Source organism: Muscardinus avellanarius (genome assembly GCF_963383645.1).
Source record: "Muscardinus avellanarius genome assembly, chromosome: X".
NCBI lineage: Eukaryota > Metazoa > Chordata > Mammalia > Rodentia > Gliridae > Muscardinus > Muscardinus avellanarius.
Window position 1 is genome coordinate 12,060,885 of NC_137792.1, and position 19,489 is coordinate 12,080,373.

The 19,489-nt window shown below is 40.3% G+C and overlaps 1 protein-coding gene across 1 annotated transcript in view; it reads right to left on the reverse strand.

Moving 5' to 3' along the window:
- The window catches only part of SCML2 (Scm polycomb group protein like 2), a gene marked incomplete at both ends in the record, with an annotated part of 54,515 nt that overhangs the window by 33,816 nt on the left and 1,210 nt on the right, over positions 1-19,489 (reverse strand). Inside the window, 3 exons of the mRNA XM_080718804.1 lie at positions 9,671-9,759; positions 12,568-12,802; positions 13,423-13,493. Coding sequence (XP_080574930.1) covers positions 9,671-9,759; positions 12,568-12,802; positions 13,423-13,493 — 395 coding nt within the window. The remainder of the gene's footprint in view (positions 1-9,670; positions 9,760-12,567; positions 12,803-13,422; positions 13,494-19,489) is intronic.

The following is a 19,489-nucleotide window of genomic DNA, read 5'->3' on the forward strand; positions in this document are numbered from 1 at the left end:
ATCTTATTCATGTTATTTCCAGCAGAGAATCTAACAGAAAAATTCTTATTTTTTAAATCAATGACCAGGGAATCACTCAAACAATAAACAAGCTCTCAACTAACTCATCAAGACAATACATATCTCATAGGTTGGTTCCTTTTTCAAATGCCCCTTTAAAGCCCATCTCACCCTCCTGCACTTTTTCAGTGTTATCCTCTACACTCCTTCAAAAAGTTTAATTTTTAGCTTTTAAAGTCCTTTAAATTACATATTCTTAAAAATCATCCTAGAAGCTGACAGGTCAAAAGTTAACCTGATCAAAGATTGAAGTATTTAACAAATAAATAGCTGGGATATAATATACTTGAATATAAGTAGCAACATTACATAATGCTACTTAATCAAGGGAATAAAGATCAACTATCCATTACTACTTATGGGAAGAAAAAGGGAGAAGGGATTTAACAAGGAAAAAATAGGGCAGTTGAAAATTCTGTGCTAAATGGTCACAGCACACAGAAAACTTTCAAGGAACATGCAAGTATCCCCAGACCTTACATAAGAGACTAGAATAAGACTTCTTGTAGCAGAACAAACTAAGTTTAAAATGGTAATATATAATTTCTGCTACCAAAGAAAATTAAAAGATAGAAATGAGCAAAAAAAATCAAATACATAACCCAAAAGTTAAACCAACTAGACAATATTAGCTGGCAAGTGATAAGAAATGCCAGGCGTGGTGGCACACGCTTGTAATCCCAGCATTCAGGAGATTGAGACATGAGAATTGTGGTTCACAGACAGCCTCAGCTACTTAGCATGGCCCTCTCCAACTCAGTGAGACCCTGCTTCAAAATAAAGAATAAAAAATAGTGCTGGGGGTGTGGCTCAGAGGTAGAATCCTCCTGGGTTCAAGCCCCAGTACTGAAAAAAAAGAATATGATTATGAATAAAATGCAACTGATTCTCAAAATATTTATATTTATTATTTGTTTACTTTGGTACTATGAATTAAACCCAGGGCATTCTACCTCTGAGATATATCCCAGGCCTATTTTATTTTTATTGAAACAGTCTCACTAGGGTGATGCAAGCCTCACTACTTGCTGAGACTATCCTCAAACCTCTAATCCTCCTGTCTCAGCCTCCCAAGTACTGGAATTACAGCCGTGTACCACCACGCCCAACCTCAAGATTTTTATAACGTTTAATAGTTATTTAAAATTTTATAAATATTCCATCATCTTTACTTACATTAGTAAAGACATACAAATAAATATAAATAGACCTCTGGATGAAAACAAGTTTTTATTTAAGAAAAATCAAAGAAAATACTTTTAAAAAATAAACATGTTTATCTCAAAACAAGTTAACTTCAGGTTTATGTAGGTGGAAAAATGGTTCCTTCTGCTGTCCACAAAACATAATGGGGGAGAGAAAGAGAGAGGACTGGGAGGGGGAGGGGCTCTCTCTCAGGATTGAACCCAGGGGTCTTCTATCATTGCGCCACATCCCTTGCCCTTTTTATTTAAAACAGGGTCTCTATGTTACTATGTTCTGACCCTTGATACTACTATTTCAGCCTCCCAAGTAGTGGGATTATTGTCAAGCACTCCCATACCCGGAATAAAGTGCTTTTAAATATGGGTATTTTTCTGTGTGTGGGGGGGAATGAACCCAGGGTATTATACCTCAGAGTTTTACTCCCAGCATCCCTTTTTTGTGGTACTGGTTGAACCTAGGAGGCATTCTACTTCTGAGCTATATCACCAGTCCTACTTTTACCTTTTATTTTGAAACAGGCTCACTAAGTTGCTGAGGTCCCCACCAAACAGCTGAGGCTGGCCTTGAACCTGTGTGATCCTCCTGTCTCTGCCTCCCAAGTACTAGGATTACAAGTGTGCATCCCCATGCCTAGCTTTGCGAGTTCCTATTTCAAATAAAAAAAAAAGGCCAGACGTAGTGGCACACACCTGTAATCCCTGTGTTTGGGAGGCTGAGACAGGAAGATTGCAGTTTCGATGTAGAGAAGTTCTTAGTAACTTAGTAAGATCCTATTTTGAAACAAAAATAAATAAATAAAAAGGGCTTGGGATATAGCTTAGAGATAGAATGCATCTGGGTTCAATTCCCATACTAAATATATATTTATATAATATATTAAAAAATAAAGTTTGGGATACAGCTCAAAGGCAGAAATCCCCTTGTATTCAATCCCCAGTACTAAATCAAAGAATTTGACTCCTCGTATGATTCTATTCTGGAATATGACTAGTATAGAATGCTTTTATATAGCCTCCCTTCTTGTCTACTACGTGATTTTCCTTAAAGACTATTTCATCCCACATCCCATCAGCAACTCTGAGGCCACTCTCTGCATCATTCACATTACTCCTCTACCTTGAATGGTCTCAGACTTGTAGATACATGGTTTCCTCTCCCTTTGTATCTTTATTCAAATGGCACCTTCTCAGTGATACCCTCCCAGCCAACCTAGCTACAATGTCAACCTCCATTCTCCTAAGCATGTATAACTATGAAATATAATATACCTTAATTCTTTTTTAATTTTTTATTGGTGCATTGTAGTCATACATCTTGATGGGATAAAAGATGGTGGGGACATACATGTACACACCACCCAATTAGCCTTTACCCAATTACTGCCCCTTTCCCTCCCCATCCCTCTTTCCCATGCTTGGCTTAGTGATTAATATATTTGTTTAATTATATCATATGCTTTAGAGAGTTTCCCTCTTCCCCTCTCCCATCCCCTCAGTTAGGTCACATTATTTGCTCATCTACAGAATATCATTCTTCATCTAGTGTTTCTCCTGTTACCCATTTCTCCCTAGCTTTCACATATTAGGGAAAGCATCCAATTTCTTTTTTGTGTGTGACTGACTAACCTTACTTAGCATAATGTCCTCCAGTTCCAACCATTTCCCTGTAAATGATGTAATTCTTTAGAATGGTTTATGAAATATTTTTCTTTCTTTCTTTTTTTTTGGTGGTACTGGGGTTCCTGGAAGCCCTTCTACCTCCGGGCTACACTCCCAGACCTATTTTTTTTTATTTGAAAACAGGGTCTCTTAAGCCAGCGCAGATGGCTTTGAACCTGTGCCATCCTCCTGTCTCTGCCTCCCAAGCGCGGGGGGATTACAAGCGTGCGCCACCACGTCCCACTGAAATATTTCTCTTATTAGAAGGTAAGCTCCAGCTGGGTGTGGTGGTACACGTTTGTAATCACAGTACCTGGGAGGCTGGGACTGGATGATCGTGGTCTGCAGACAGCCTCGGCTACTTAGTGAGTCCCTTTGCAATTCAGTGAGACCCTGTTTCAAAATAAAGAGTAAAAAATAGGGGTGGGAATGTAGCTTGGAGGTAGTATTCCCCTGGGTTCTATCCCAGAACCTCAAAAAAAAAAAAGGAATTTCCATAAGGGCAGGAATTTTTTATGCTTTGTTTAGTGCTATATTACCATAGTCTACCTCTAACCACAAATTCCTATCCTTAATTTCTACCTCCTTACTTCTTATTTTGGTTCTGGGGATTGAACGCAGGGGCACTCCCAGCCCTCCATATTTTTTTTGAAACACTGTCTTGCAAAGTTGCTGAGGCCATCCTCAAACCTGCAATCCTGTCTCAGCCTCCCAAGTACTGAGATTACAGGCGGGACCCTCCATACCCGGCTACCTACTTGCTTTTAATCAGTTACTTCTTTGACCTCATCAAGAATTCTAGTCTATAAGCAAGGCACAATGGTGCACACCTATAATGCTAGTAGCTAGGAGACTAAAACAGAAAGATCACAAGTTTGTGGTCAGCCTCAGCACTTATAGGATATCTTGTTTCAAAATAAAAACTAAAATAGGGATGGAGATTATAGTTCGGAGAAAGAATGCCCCTGGGTTCAATCCCTAGTAACACACACACACACACACACACACACACACACAAAAGGTAGTAATTAGCCAGAGAAAACCAGCATGAGGCAAAGCACAGCTTTAAAAACCAATGTGGTATCTACTGGATACCATAAATAATTTAGAACATAAAATCCAAAGCAGGACATGGCAGCTACAACCAGAAAACAAAGGAAACAAAACAAATTTAAAAGGTTAACTTCACTATTAATGAACACAATGAAAATTCAAATGTGATACCATCCCCATCTTCACAATATCCTCCCAGAAAATTAACAAAATTTTAAAAGATGAATAATATACTAGTGAAGGCATGAGGATATAAACATGTCCATATGTTAATGATGGAGCATAGCTCAGAACACCTTTTGGAATTCAACTCAACAGTACTTATCAATACTTACCATATACATCCTTTGGAACCAACAATTTTACTTCTTCTGTGGGGTTTTGTTTTGTTTTTTGGTACTGGAAGTTGAACCCAGAGGCATTCTAGCTCCAAGCTACATCCCTAATTTTATTTTCAAACAGGGTCTCACTAAATTGATGAGGGATGAGCCTTAAGGCTAGTCCAAGGATTACTTCTGAGCTGGCTCCAAACCTGCAATCCTCATCTCAGCCTCCCATGTACTGGGGATTACAGGTGTGCACCGCCATGCCCAAATATAATTTTACTTGTAAGATTATGTGGCCATTCACACTTACATAGAGAGCTCCATAAGAATGTTCACTGTAGAACTAACATAAACAAGAATGTGGCAACAATCTGATTATTCATGCTTAGGGAAGGGTTGAACAATTTTTATAATCTAAAGAATACTATACAACCTGAAATATCTGTGAAATGTAATGGGAAGATGTACAAAACATGCATATATTAGGAAAAAATGTAAACCACAGCATAGTATGTATGGTTCTCTCTCATTTGTGCTTACAAAATTAAGAGCCCATATGCAATTTGGAGGAAAGAATGGAAGAAAGGAATGGACAACACGAAGGCCGACACAATTTTACTCTAAGTTAAATGTATAGATTTAGTTCCCCAAATACACAAACATGAATTGCTTTTTTCTTCTTTGTAATGAAGAATGAATCCAGGGAGGTCTACCTATGAGCCAAAGCCCTGTTTATCTTTTTATTTAGAAATGGGATCTTGTTACAGTCAGCTTTGAACTTATAATACTTCTGTACTTCCATACTAGCAATGAATTAATTTTATTATTAAAAAATTTAGGAAGGCATGGTGTCTTGGGAGACTGAGACCAGATGATAGAAGGTTCAAGTCCAGCCTCAGCAACTTAGTGAGACCCTTTTATAAAATAAAAGATAAAATGTGACTGGGGGTATAGCTCAGAGGTAGAATACCCCTGAGGTTTGTTCAAAGCCCAATACCACACAATCACATACAAAATTAAAACATGATAATGAGTATGACATGTGGCATATGACAATGGCAATTTAATGAGTAAATTAGATCATCTGACTTTTCTAAAGCCAAAGCCCAAGATAATAGGCATCTAATAAAGATTGAAAAAGGCAACATTCTAGTGTGTTCATACTTTAACATTCTCAGACACCATTTTTCTATGTTTCTTGCATTTTATTTTACTGTGTACATAGTGTATATAATGGACAAATGAATTCCAATTTTGTAGAATCTAGTTTCTGGATGTTAAAGAGGTTGCCAGTGTATGAAAAAGTAGTTAATAAAATTAGTCAATCTTTTCAATTTGTGCTGAAATTCATAGGAAAGCATGTCCTCTATCAATTACTTTTGAATATGAATTCATTCAACTATCCCTAAGCATTATGTATGCCTATACTTGTCCACTAGACTGAATGCAGAGAGAAGAAAGTGAAGAGGGAATGAATGGTTCAAAGCCAAAATATCATATTAGAAGATACTTTAAATTATAAATATTAGTTTGTTATAAATAATACTTAAATATTAGTTCAACTTTATTTACCAGTGTGGTGTTCATAGTAGGCAAATTCTTACATAAAATGTCTAGTCCTCCTAGATATTTAGATGTGATTGATATATTTAAGAGTAAAAGTACAATTGGGCATTATGGTGACCTACGCCTGTAATAACAGTACTTGGGAGGCAAGACAGAAGGATGTCAGGTTCCAAGATAGACTCAGCAACTTAGTGAGACTTTCAGTCACATAGCAAGATCCTGTTTCAAATAAAAAAGGCTGAGGAAGTAGCCCAGAGGTAGAATGGCTTCTTGGTTTAGCCACCAAAACCATATAAAAAAGTAGAAGTACTAGAATAAAATTACTGGTAAAACTTTTTAAAAACACATGAAAAAACGGGTGTAGTGGTGCACACTTGTAATCCCAGTACTTTAGAGGCTGAAACAGAAGGATTTTAAGTTCGAGGACAGCCTCAGCAAATAGTGAGACTCATTAACCTAGTGAGACACTGTTTCAAAATAATAATAAAAGGGCTGTGGTGTAGCTTGGAAATAGAATGTCCCTGGGTTCAAGCCCCTAGTGACACTAACTGAAACACACACACACCCACCATGGGAAATACCATGTTTGGGAATGGAATCGATAAACCACTTCTGTGAACAGTTAAAAAAAAAAAAGAGGACTGCTGCAAGAAAATTTTATTACCTATTCTCACATGGCATTTACTGCCTGTATCTCTTGTCTAGAACATGCCTGCTTTGTGCATTCATGCTATTCAAGACTATACTCATAGATTGTTTCTTGGCAATTCAGGAGTCATGTTAATTGATATATGTCCTCATGTCCTTCATTTTCTTCAATAGTTTTTTTGCTTGTTTTTTGAAGTCCTGTGGACTGAACCCAGGGGAATTCTACCTCTGAGCTACACCCCCGGTTCTATTTTTTATTCTTTATTTTGAAAAAGAGTCTCACTAAGTTTTGGAGGGCCTCACTAAATTGAGGTTGGCCGCGAACCTGAGAGCCTCCCATCTCAGCCTCCCATGTACTGGTATTACAAGCGTGCGCCACCACACCTGACTTCTTCAATAGCTTTTTAAAACAACAATTTTAAGCCGGGCGTGGTGGCGCATGCTTGTAATCTCAGCATTTGGGAGGCTGAGACTGGAGGATCGCAGTTCGCAGCCAGCCTCAGAGCTACTCAGTGAGGCCCTCTGCAACTCAGTGAGACCTGGTTTCAAAATAAAGAATAAAAAAAATTGTGCAGGGGGTGTAGCTCAGAGGTCAAATATTTCTGGGTTCCGTCCCCAGACCCGCAAAAAACAATTTAATTTTTTTTTTTGGTACTGGGGAAGGAACCCAGGGGAATTCTACCTACGAGCTACACCCCCAGCCCTATTTTTTATTCTTTTTTTGTGGTACTGGGGGTGGAACCCAAGAGCTTTTCTACCTCCAGGCTATACTCCCAGACCTATTTTTTTATATTTTATTTGGAAACAGGGTCTAAGCTGCTGACAGCCTAAGTAGCTGAAGCTGGCTTCGAATCTGTGTAATATTCCTGTCTCAGTCTCTCAGCACTGAGATTACAAGTGGGAGCCACCATGCCTGGCTTTATTCTTTATTTTCAAACAGGATCTCACTGATTTGCAGAGGTCCTCACTAAGTAGCTGAGGCTTTCCGCAAATCGCAATCCTCCCATCTCAGCCTTCCAAATGCTGGGATTACAAATGTGCACCACCACACCCAGCAACAATTTTAAAATATAAGTGACTAAAAAAGAATTAGGAAACAGCGAGGAAGAAATATTTTGAGTCATAATGTAATTAAAATTTAGATTATAATTTTGAATTCTTTTTGTTATACTGTATATTGAACCTAGGGGTGGGGGTTCTACTTCTGAGCTACACCTCCAGTCCTATTTTATTTTGAAACAAGTTTTTGCTAAATATCTGAAGCTGGCCTCAATCCTGTGATCCTCCTATCTCAGCCTACCAAATACTAGGATTAGAGATGTGTGCTACCATGTCTGGCTTCACTGTTTCTTTATTTTTTATTGGATCATTATATTCCTACATCATATTGGGGTCAAAACATACACATCACCGATTTAACCCCTACCCAATTCCCACCCCATCCCTCCTTCCTTTTCAATGTCTTCTCCAGAACATAAACAGTTTTTTGGAAATTTTCCTCTTTTAACATAACATACATTTCCGTTTAACAAATTCTTCCTGATGACCATTTTTAATATTCTTTACCTCTGAAACCAATCTCTCCAAGTAACTTTCAATTAGTTATTTTGGAGGAAGGGACATTATCATTTTCTCTAATATCAAAAGAATGACTAATAAAAAATGTGAGAGGCTTCATTTCTGAAGGTAAATAATAAAAACAGCAGATAAAATATGCTTCTACAACAGCATCCGTTCTATACATAAAGTAAGAAAAAAAAGAGTACTATTATAATTTTACTACTAGGTCATTATAATTGAGCCTACCTCCCTCCCTTCCCTACTTTTGGTACTGGGAGTTGAACCCAGACCTCCAAGTTATATCCCCAGCTCTATTTTGTTTTTATTTTAAAACAGGGTCTACACTAGGTTGCTGAAGTTGGCCTTGATCATACAGTCCTCTTGTTTTGGCCTCCCAAGTACTGGGATTACAAGAATATATCACCAAACCTGGCTTAATTGAGACTTTTTCACGATCTGCTTTTATGGGCTGAAAGTATCATTAAAATCCATGTTGGCCGGGTGTGGTAGTGCACAATTGTAATCCCAGCACTTGGGGGGCCGAGACAGGAGGATCACAGTTCGAGGACAGCCTCAGCTACTTAGTGAGGCTCTCTGTAACTGAGACCCTGTTTCAATATAAAGAATAAAAATCAGGGCTAGGAGTGTAGCTCGGAGGTAGAATGCCCTGGGTTCCATCCCTAGTACTGCATATAGTAAGTAAGTAAGTAAGTAAGTAAGTAAGTAGGGCTGGGAGTGTAGCTTGGAGATAGAATGCCTCTGAGTTCATTCCCCAGTATTGAAAAATAAATAAATAAATAAATAAATAAATAAATAAATATCTATGTTGAAGCCTTGACCCCTCTCCCCTCTTACCTGAATGTGACTATATTTTGGAATAGGGTCTTTAAGAAACTGATTAAGTTAAGGAGGTTATTATGGTAGATGTTAATCCAATTTGACTTACTGTTATTAAAAGGGGAGAAAAGTAGGACACAGATACATAGACCCTATGAAAACACAAGATAGCATCTACAAGCCAATGAGAGAGGCTTCAAAAGAAACCAATTCTGCCTACACCTTGATATCAGACTGCTAGCCTCCAGAACATTTGAGAAAATAATTTTCTGTTGTTTAAGATACAATCATGAATTGGATTGTATTCCCCCGTTCCCCAGAAATTCACATGTTGAAGCACTGAACACCAGTGTGACTCAAGTTAGAATTATGACCTTAATCCAGATTTGTGTCATAAAAAGAGGAAGAGACCCCAGGCATGTGCACACATACAGAAGAGGCCATGTGAGGATGAAGTAAGAAAGTAGCCATCTAATAAAGGAAGGAAAAAGACCTCACCAGAAACCAAATTTAAGAGTACCTTCATCTTGGACCTCTAGCTTCCAGAACTGTGAAAAAATAAATTTTTATTGTTTAAGCCACATAGTCTGTGATACTTTATTATAGTTGGCCCTAGCAAATAGACTTGCTAATCCAGTGATTTTTAAAGTATTTCTGTGTTCCCATATCAGTAAAAGCAAGACATCTGTTTAACTGTTCCCATTTAAAAAATAAAAACATGGCCAAGTTGAGAGCTTTTCATAATTCCTTTCTTACCTGCTTAAAGAATGTTGCAGGTGCCATTTCAGATCCAGTTAGTGTTCTTAAGAGGAACATTGGCCAAGATGATACATTCATCTGGTAACCTATTTTATAAAATAAATAAGTTATCATAAAAGTCTTACTGTGATACCATAGCAACTTGATATTAAAAATAGGTTTCATTCACAGTTTTCCTTCAAGGAATGACTTTCTTATCTAAAACTTGGGATATAGGCAGGAGGAGAAGATGAACCCTGTTCTTGTTACTACTGTCCCCACTGTACTTTCTGACCATAATGCTACAGTGGTGCTATAAACTCCTTTTTTAGAGAAGCCACAGGTTTAGGGTTTGCCAATGAAGTGTGTATATACTGGGTATGGGTGTTAACACTAGGGATGACCTAAACCAGAGCCCAGGAGAGCTTCCATTTTACCAAAAACCATAAAAGCACAGGCACAGGCTACAAAAGACTTCCAAACCAGTTTGAGTACAGAGTCCCAAGCTTTTTTCCTTTCCAACTTAGCAAATATACACAACTACAAATACTTATTCCTTTTAATTTTATACATGCTCAAGTACTTAAGGAAAGCATACCAGTGTCAGTAACTTAACTCCAATACTCCAATATGCATTAAAATAAAATGAACTGGTGAAATAGTGGGGCATAAAAACGGACAGATAAGTCATAAAGCAAGTACAATAAAATGATAATGATAGAATCTAGGTAGTGAGTATTAAAGAGTTTCAATGTAAACCTCTTTCAAATTTTCGGTAAGTTTGAAATTTTCACAAAATGTTAGGGAAAAGACTGCTTGTGCTTTAGCAATTTTTACACATATTAAATATGATCTTATAATTCCTGTCAAAAACTACCAAAATAGACTTAATAGGTATCTTTGCAAGAGATCTCACTACTACCAGCACAGCATCTGGCACAGGTAGCAGAGGTCCATCAGTTTCACTCTTCAGTAGCCTGTTTCGTACAACATATGCCAGCCTTGATACCAGAACCATAAAAAAGTTGGTATACATTTAATGTCTTCTTTGATTTCTTTTTTTAATGCTTTACAATTTCCTTTGTAGAGGGCTTTTACCTTAGATTTTTTTGTGGGATATTCTAAGTGGAAGTATTTTCTGGATTTCTTTTTAAGTGGATTTATGGTTGGCATACAGGAAAGCTTCTGATTTTTTTTTTTTTTTTGGTGGTACTGGGGTTCCTGGAAGCCCTTTTACCTCCGGGCTACACTCCCAGACCTATTTTATATTTTTGAAACAGGGTTTCTTATGCCAGCGCGGCTGGCTTCGATCCTGCGCGATCCTTCTGTCTCCGCCTCCCAAGCACAGGGATTACAAGCGTGCGCCACCACGCCCGGCGTGAAGCTTCTGATTTTTTAAGACTGATTTTGTATCCAGACACTTTGCTGAATTTATTGATCAGTCCAAACTAATGCATGCATATTTATGTTCATTGCCACACAATTCAAAATTGCCAAACTGTCCATCAACACCGCCGGGCGTGGTGGCGCACGTTTGTAATACCCGTGCTTGGGAGACAGAGACAGGAGGATCGTGCAGGTTCGAAGCCAGCTGCCCACGCTGGCTTAGGAGACCCTGTTTCCAAATAAAAATGTAAAAATAGGTCTGGGAGTGTAGCCCAGAGGTAGAAGGGCTTCCAGGAACCCCAGTACCACCAAAAAAAAAAAAAAAAACAAAAAACAAAAAAAACAAGATGTCCATCAACAGATGAATGATTACAAAACTATGAGATATGTACACAATAGAATCTTACTTAGCCACAAAGAACAAAATTATGTCATTTGTGGGGAAAATGAGATTGGTCAGTCACAAAAAGTAAAAAATCAAATGCTCTCACAAATATACGGAAGCTAGGGAGAAAAAAGGTCATTGAAAGAACTCTAGACAAAGAAGAAGTCATAGATGAGCAAATAAAGTGGCCTAACTTAGTTTGATAGAAAGGGGAAGAGGGAAATTTCCTATGTACATGATGTACATTCACAAATATCAGTCAATCACTAAGACAAACATGAGAAAAGAGAAAAGGGGCAGGGGTGGGAATTGGGGAAGGGCTAAATGAGTGATGTATGCCTCTACCATCTTGTACTCCATTAAGATGTATGACTACAATGCACCAATACAAGATAAAAACTAAAAAAAGCAAAACAGTAACAAGCTTGGGGGAGAAGAGGAGTAAGAGCAATCAGGCATGGGGCTTTTGAGGGAATGATAAAAATGTTCTGGATTTAGATGATGACGGTTGCATAATATAGTGAGTGGACAAAAGCCACTAAATTAAACTCTTTCAAATGGTAAATTTGACAAAAATCTTAGATAAAATCAAAGTACACTTTGTACCTTAAACTCTTTGCTAAAAATTCTATCCTCTCCTCCTTTTCAAAGATAAATGTTCCCCGGTGATTAGAATTTGGAGTTCTGTCTTATAGATCTAAAGGTACTAACACACCCTTTTCAACTCTGCTTTCTTTCCAATGAAGGTATAATGTGAAATCATACCTTTCACCTATGCTTACCCCTATGCCAAAATTGCTAAATGGCTCAATAAGCAATATCAAAAGGGGATATAACTCATATAAAATTACTACAAACTTCTTCCCCAGAAGTGTTTCTGAATCTGCATGTACAATCTAAGAAAGCTGATTTAGCATTTCAAGTTTGAAGACTCACCATGAGCCTTGCCCTGAAATGGCACCCTTCAACATACTTATGAAACTGTAGAGTGCTATGTTTCACTGTCATAATATAGCCTCCACAGTAACCATGTGACCATCTACTTGCACGAATGCCTATGATATTTTAAAATGCCATTTGAAACTTTTCCTACTAAATATCACACCAGTAAGACTATGTTATTTTAAAAACTACTTATCCTTACCCAGTGGAGGCTGAAGTAAGTCTCCTTGCTTTTCACATGTCCCAACAGGTTGAATGTCAGGGGAATCAACAAGCCTCCAAAAATCATTCTTATTGTCACTTCCATCCAGCCGTAAATGTAATCTGGCCCCAGTAATTCCAATAACTGTAGCAATACATACTGAGGTAACATTGCGAGGGTCATGGGCTTCCAACTTCATACCAACTTTGAAGTCATTAACTGGTGGAACCTTAGACTATTTATATAGATGAAAATTTGTTAAAATGCATCAACTATAAGAAAAACAGATCATTAGTTATGTCAACAGAGTATTACAGTGCAGAGGCATCTGCACTCAGGAGGCTACTCTCCTTGAAGTAAGCTAACTAGCAGCTCATCACTACCTATGATAAAGTCCAACTCCATGGCACAATTTAAACACCCCCATATATTAATCTTATTCCCATACTATTACCTCTATACATTCTGAAAATGCTCCATCTACCCTAGGCCATCCTTCCATAATCAGATTCTTTCACAACTGTGTGGCTTTGGATGTTCTCTCTGCCTAGAATAGCCTTCCCATAATTCTAACCATCTCAAATAACACCTTGTCTATAAGCTCACCTAATACAGAGTTACCACACTTCACATATTTATTTACACATATGTCTTTTCTTCCAGATGAACAATAATAAGGCCTTACAAAAAAGGTAAATTCCTAATGAGTGAATGCAAAGAGACCACCTGACAACTAAGTAGCATTATTATAGTCTCATCTTCTCCTCAAATTAGGAACCTAACAATCACACTAAGATATTCTTCCACTTGTTACATTTACATTAATATATACAACATTACAGAAGTTTGGCATACCTGTCTGAAGCACTCAGAAGGAGCACTTATAGATCCAGTCTCTTTCAAATATGTATCCCACTGGAAATCATCTGGAAAAAAAATTGAAAACAAGATCTTTTAGTGAATCTTTAATATGTATACTAACTTTAAAAATAAAATGGTTTTAATTCCATAAGTCTTAAAAACAACAACTTCCTGCCGGGTATGGTGGTGCAGGCATGTAATCCCCACGCTTGGGAGGTGAAAACAGGAGGATCGTGCAGGTTCGAAGCCAGCTGCACTGGCTTAAGAGACCCTGTTTCCAAATAAAAATATAAAATAGGCCTGGGAGTGTAGCCCGGAGGTAGAAGGTTTCCGGGAACCCCAGTAACACCAAAAAAAAAAAAAAAATTCCTAAAGAGCAGATTCAAACTTTGTGATCGACATATGATTACCAGCATGGAAATAGAACAAAATACAATTTCCTGATAATGTCTTTAATATAAATTACAACCCAGATCCTCTTAATGTATCAAGGAACAAAGCATAGTGATTCTACAAATGTGGACGTTAAGAAACAACTAAAGAAATTTTTATGATGTAAAATAAAGTCTATTTGTCTGTCCCAATGATAAATTTATTCAAAAATATGTTTGCACCATTTCATCACATTAATGAGAAGAAACACTGTCATGGGGAGCTGAAAATGTTTAGATATGTGGTCTAAGCACATTTGAAGGTATACTGGAGACTGAGGGTCATTCTGCATCCAAGCTATAGCCCCACAATATTTATTTATTTTTAGTACTGGAGATTGAACCCAGGAGCACTGTACTTCTGGAGCCAAACCCCCAGCCCTATTTTTTTTTTTTTTGGAAACAGGGTCTCACTAAGTTGCAGAGGGCCTCACAAAGTTGTTGAGTTTGTCCCAAACCTGTGATCATCCTGTCTCAGCCTCCCAAGTACTAGGGTTACAGGTGTGTGCCATCACACCTGGCATGGTCTAAATGAATTTCACTTTTGCAATGTTTTATGGGGAAAAAATCTGAGAAATAAAGTAGTTTCTCAATGGACTATTAAATTTCTCTTTAATATGTTAAGAAGATGGTGGTAGAGCAAAGTAATAAATGATCTACACTTTTCTTTTTACAAACCTTTGCTGCCCTCTGTCACTTAGACTTCCTGACTTACTATAATTTCACAGAAGATCAGAAAGTAGTATACGTTACCTATCTTTAACATTTCAATTCATTATGCAAGCTAGATTAAGACACTGAAAGACGTGATAGTAATACTGAAGATATTAATTAACTCATGTGAAGCTTAGTTCTCATCATCCATGAAGGTTTTTTAACATTCTTGTTAGACTTCCTAACTATATAAAAATATTGGGTTTGACAGTTCCCTTCCTTCCGGGAACCTGTATTACCAATTGCCCTCTTATCCCTAGTTCTTCCTTAGAGTTTTAGTGACCCATGATGAACTGCAGTCCAAAGACATGTAAAGGAAATTTTGAGAAATAAGCAATTCTTAAGTTTTAAAGTGGCAGCTGCTCTGAGGAATGTGATGAAATCTTAATGTAATCCCACTCCAAAGCCACACATAGCAAGAATCATTCCTTTGTCCATGTAGGCTTACCTGCCTATTCGTCACTCTGTAGCCATGTTAGTTATCAGATATACTGCTGAGGTGTCAAAGTGCTTGTGTTCAAATAACCTTCATTTTACTTATTATTTGCCTTTAAACACAAAAATAGTGATGCTGTCAATTCAGATGCACCAAAAATAAGTTGTAGGGTGGTATTGCCTTTAAGTAAAAGTTGAAATTTCTCAAATTACTAAGGAACAAAAAACATTGTATGCTGAAGTTGCTATGATCTGTGATTAGGTGTTATAGTTTGGGTTTAAAGTGTTCCCTCAAAGCTCATGTATTGAAAGCATTCTCCAATGCAGAAAGCTTTGGAGGTAGGTCATGGCTGGAGATGGTGGGTAACTGAGGGGTGTGATCTTGGGTACTATATATGTCAAAGATGGGAACACTTTATTTTTATTTATTTTTATTGGTGCATTGTAATCATATATCATAAATTGGAATACAAGACTTGAGAGGATATACAAGCACACATCATCCAATTAGCCCTCATCCCGCCCCCATCCCATTCCCTCCATCCCATGCTTGTTTAGTGATTAACTTTGATACATTTGTTTTATGTACCTCCTGCGTTTTTAAGGAGGCTCCATCCTCCCCTATTCCATACCCTCTGATTGGTCACCTTAATTGCTTCACTATAGGGCCCTTTCTATAGCTTAACCTCTTCCTGTTGCCCCTTTCCTCCTAGTTATTGCTGATTAGGGGAAGCATCTGATTTTTATTTTCTGTGATATTTCTCTGTGCATGCCGCGTTGCAAGTACTGATCCCACTCTTGACGGCCCCAGTAGTGGCCTGGCTACCCGGTGGACTGATCCAGACCTCGCTGGCTCAAGCAGCGGCCGTGCCTCATGGGAGGCCCCGATTCTGGCCTTGCTGGCCCCCACACCGGCCTAACCCCTCAACTGGCTCCGATCCTGGCCTTGGTGGCCCCAGCACCGGCCTAGCCTCAAGGCAGGGGATACCGTCCTCTGCGGCCTCAGTAGCAGCCTTGCCTCACGGAAGGCTCCGATGTCGGCTGCTGGCCCCGGCACCGGCCTAACCCCTCGGCAGGTTCCGATCCCGGCCTTGGAGGCCCCAGTAGCAGCCTTGCCTCACAACAGGCTTCGATGCAGGCCTCACTGGCCCCAGCACTGGCCTAACCCATCGGCAGGTTCCGATCCCGGCCTCGGAGGAGGCCCCAGCACCGGCCTAACCCCTCGGCAGGTTCCGATCCCGGCCTCGGACGCCCCAGCACCGGCCTTGCCTCACAGCAGGCTCCGAGGCCAGCTGCTGGCCCCGGGATCAGCCTAACCCCTTGGCAGGCTCCAATCCCGGCCTTGGAGGCCCCAGTAACGGCCTTGCCTCATGGCAGTCTCCAATACCTGGCATTGGTCCAGGCATCAGCCCAACCCCTCGGCAGGCTCCGATCCTGGCCTTGGAGGCCCCAGCACCGGCCTTGCCTCACGGTAGGCTCCGATGCTGGCCACTGGCCCCAGAATCAGCCCAACCCCTTGGCAGGCTCCGATCCCAGCCTTGGAGGCCTCAGTAGCAGCCTTGCCTCACGGAAGGCTCCGATGCCAGCCTTGCTGGCCCCAGCACCAGCCCAACCCCTCGGAAGGCTCCGATCCCGGCCTCGGAGGCCTCAGTAGTGGGCTTGCCTCATGGAAGGCTCCGATGCCTGCCACTGGCACTGGCACCGGCACCGGCACCGGCACCGGCCTTACTCCTTGGCAGGCTCAGATCCCGGCCTCGGAGGCCCCAGCTCCGGCCTTGCCTCACAGTGAGCTCCGATCCTGGCCTCACTGGCCCCAGCATCGGCCTAACCCCTTGGCAGGCTCTGATCCCGGCCTCGGAGGCCTCAGTAGCAGCCTTGCCTCACGGCAGGCTCCAATCCCAGCTTTGCTGTGTCCGTCGCTGGTCTCACCCCTCGGCAGGCTCCAATCCGAGCACCCTCTTCGCCCAACCAATTGTCCCACGTTCTCGAGGGTGCGTGGTAGTAGCATTCTGCCTCTGGGGTTATTACTTCAAAGGTTCCAGGTGTAATGTATCAGATCTCTGCCTCCCCTGAGTACTGGCCACTGCCACTGCCTCCACCATTTCAAATCTTTCCCAAGCTCTTTTTCCACTCTGAATGTTGTCCAGTGTTCCTAAGCATGCGCGACGGTAGCATTCGACATTTGGTGTAATTTCTCCAAAAAAATAAGGTTAGTAGGTAGGATCCGATTTCTGCTTCTCCTGAATACAAGTCTCCACCGCCATCGCAGAGACCCCTTTCAACACTGCCTTTCTCCTTGATCTCCGTTAAACTCTCTCCTTACAGGTGATGTCCAAGATTCTTAACAATATAGAGAAACAGCAGTCCTCCTTCATGGGGAATTTTTCCATAAGTTCCAGTGCATTTGGATAAGTTTTGTCTGCATCTCCAGTGTCCTGGCATCCGCCATGGCCTTCTTAATACCTCTCTGACATTTTTCTTTTTTCTTTTTTCTTTTTTTTTTAATAAGAGAAGACAGTATGTGTAGTTTGAGGAGGTAGTGGGATCAGGCACTCAGTAGCACTGTGACCTGGCCCGGTTTCTCCATGGGTCCAGCGTGCTCCGCACTACTCTGCCTGGGGCCCAGGTCGCAGCTGGGCCCTGACTGTTCTGGGGTCTGGTGTGCCCCGCACGACCCCTGCCCGGGACCCAGGGTCTTACTGGGCCCGGTTTCTCCAGGGGTCTGGCGTGCTACGCCCAGTCCGGCCCGGAGCCCAGGGTCCTGCGACCCGGGCCCTGACTGTCCGGAACACTCTTCTCTCTCTACTTTTAGCTACCATGTTGGGAGAATAGAGCTCTTCTGCCATTGCAGATCTGGCTATCTGGACTGAAACCTCTGAATCTATGAGCTCCAATAAGCCTTTTGTCCTCTAAGTTATTCTTGCTGGGTATTTTCATCATAGCAACAAGAAATCAAACTAAATCAGGTAAATTATTGGTTGTAAATCTATTCCTTTGTCCAATCCCCAGTACCACAAAAATATATACCCCACAAATAAGGTGGGGTGACTACATCCTTCTCCCTCCCTCCCTCCCTCCCTCCCCCCCCCCTCTCTCTCTCACACACACACACACACACACACACACACACACACACACACGTCATTTAACTTTCTTGGCTTTAGTGTTTTTTTTCTGTTGTTGTTTTTTGTGGTACTGGAAATTGAACCCAAAGGCATTATACTTCCAAGCTATACCTCCAGCCTAATTTTATTTTTTGCTTTGAAACAGGATTTCACTAGGTTGCTAAGAGTTTCACTATATTGCTAAGGTCTGTTCTCAAACCTGGGATCTTTCTGTCTCAGTCTCCCAAGTACTGGGATTAATGGGAGCTTGCACCATCACGCCCAGCTCTCAGCTCCTTTATTTATAAAAGGGGAAAACAAATGCATACTACTTGGTATTTTGAGAGTTAAATCAAGTTGTATATATGTAAGCCATTCAATAAATGGTACAGTATAACACTAAATGTCATGGATTATGCCTAAATTTGAGTAGCTCTATAAAAAGTGAAGAATGAGATCCATGGCTCAAAAATTAAACTGACAACATGTATAAGTGGTTCCCTAACCTGACAACTGGGAGGTCTAAGGTTCTAAATTCATGCATTTAAAAAGAGGTAAACTGATGGATGCAGGGAGGGTGAGGCAGGAGAATCTCAGGTTCAAAGACAACCTCAGCAACTTAGAGAGTGAATAACTAAAAGCAACCTAGTGAGACTGTTTTAAAACAAAAATAAAAAAATAAAAAAGGGCTAGGGAAGTAGCTCAGATGCAGAATGCCCCAGTATCACAGACAAAAAAAGAAGAATCTAAGATCTTTCAAGGTTAACAGATCCACTTACTGATTATGATTGAAGGATTCTGCAAGATACGTGAATACTTGAGAGGGATATATGGACTGCTTTCTGTTTGAGTGGTACAAAAAATATACACTTGAGATTTTCTAAGAGGAAAGTGAAACTGTAAAAGTGTGGCTTATGCTCAAGAGAAACTAAAAATCTAGTTATAGAAAATACACTAAAGGCCGGGCGTGGTGGCGCACGCTTGTAATCCCCGCGCTTGGGAGGCAGAGACAGGAGGATCGCGCAGGTTCGAAGCCAGCCACGCGCGCTGGTTTAGGAGACCCTGTTTCCAAATAAAAATGTAAAAATAGGTCTGGGAGTGTAGCCCGGAGGTAGAAGGGCTTCCAGGAACCCCAGTACCACCAAAAAAAAAAAAAAAAAAAGAAAAAGAAAATACACTAAAATAATACACTTAAAATTAAAGGGCAGTATTCAGTACTCAGCATTTAGCTAGTTATGACAGATACAAGACTTAAAAGGAGGCACAAAGCTGGATACGGTGGTACAGACTTGTAATCCCAGTATTTGGGAGACTGAGAGAGGAGGATCACAGGTTCAAGGATAGCCTCAGCAAGTAGTGAGACTCTCATCAACCTAT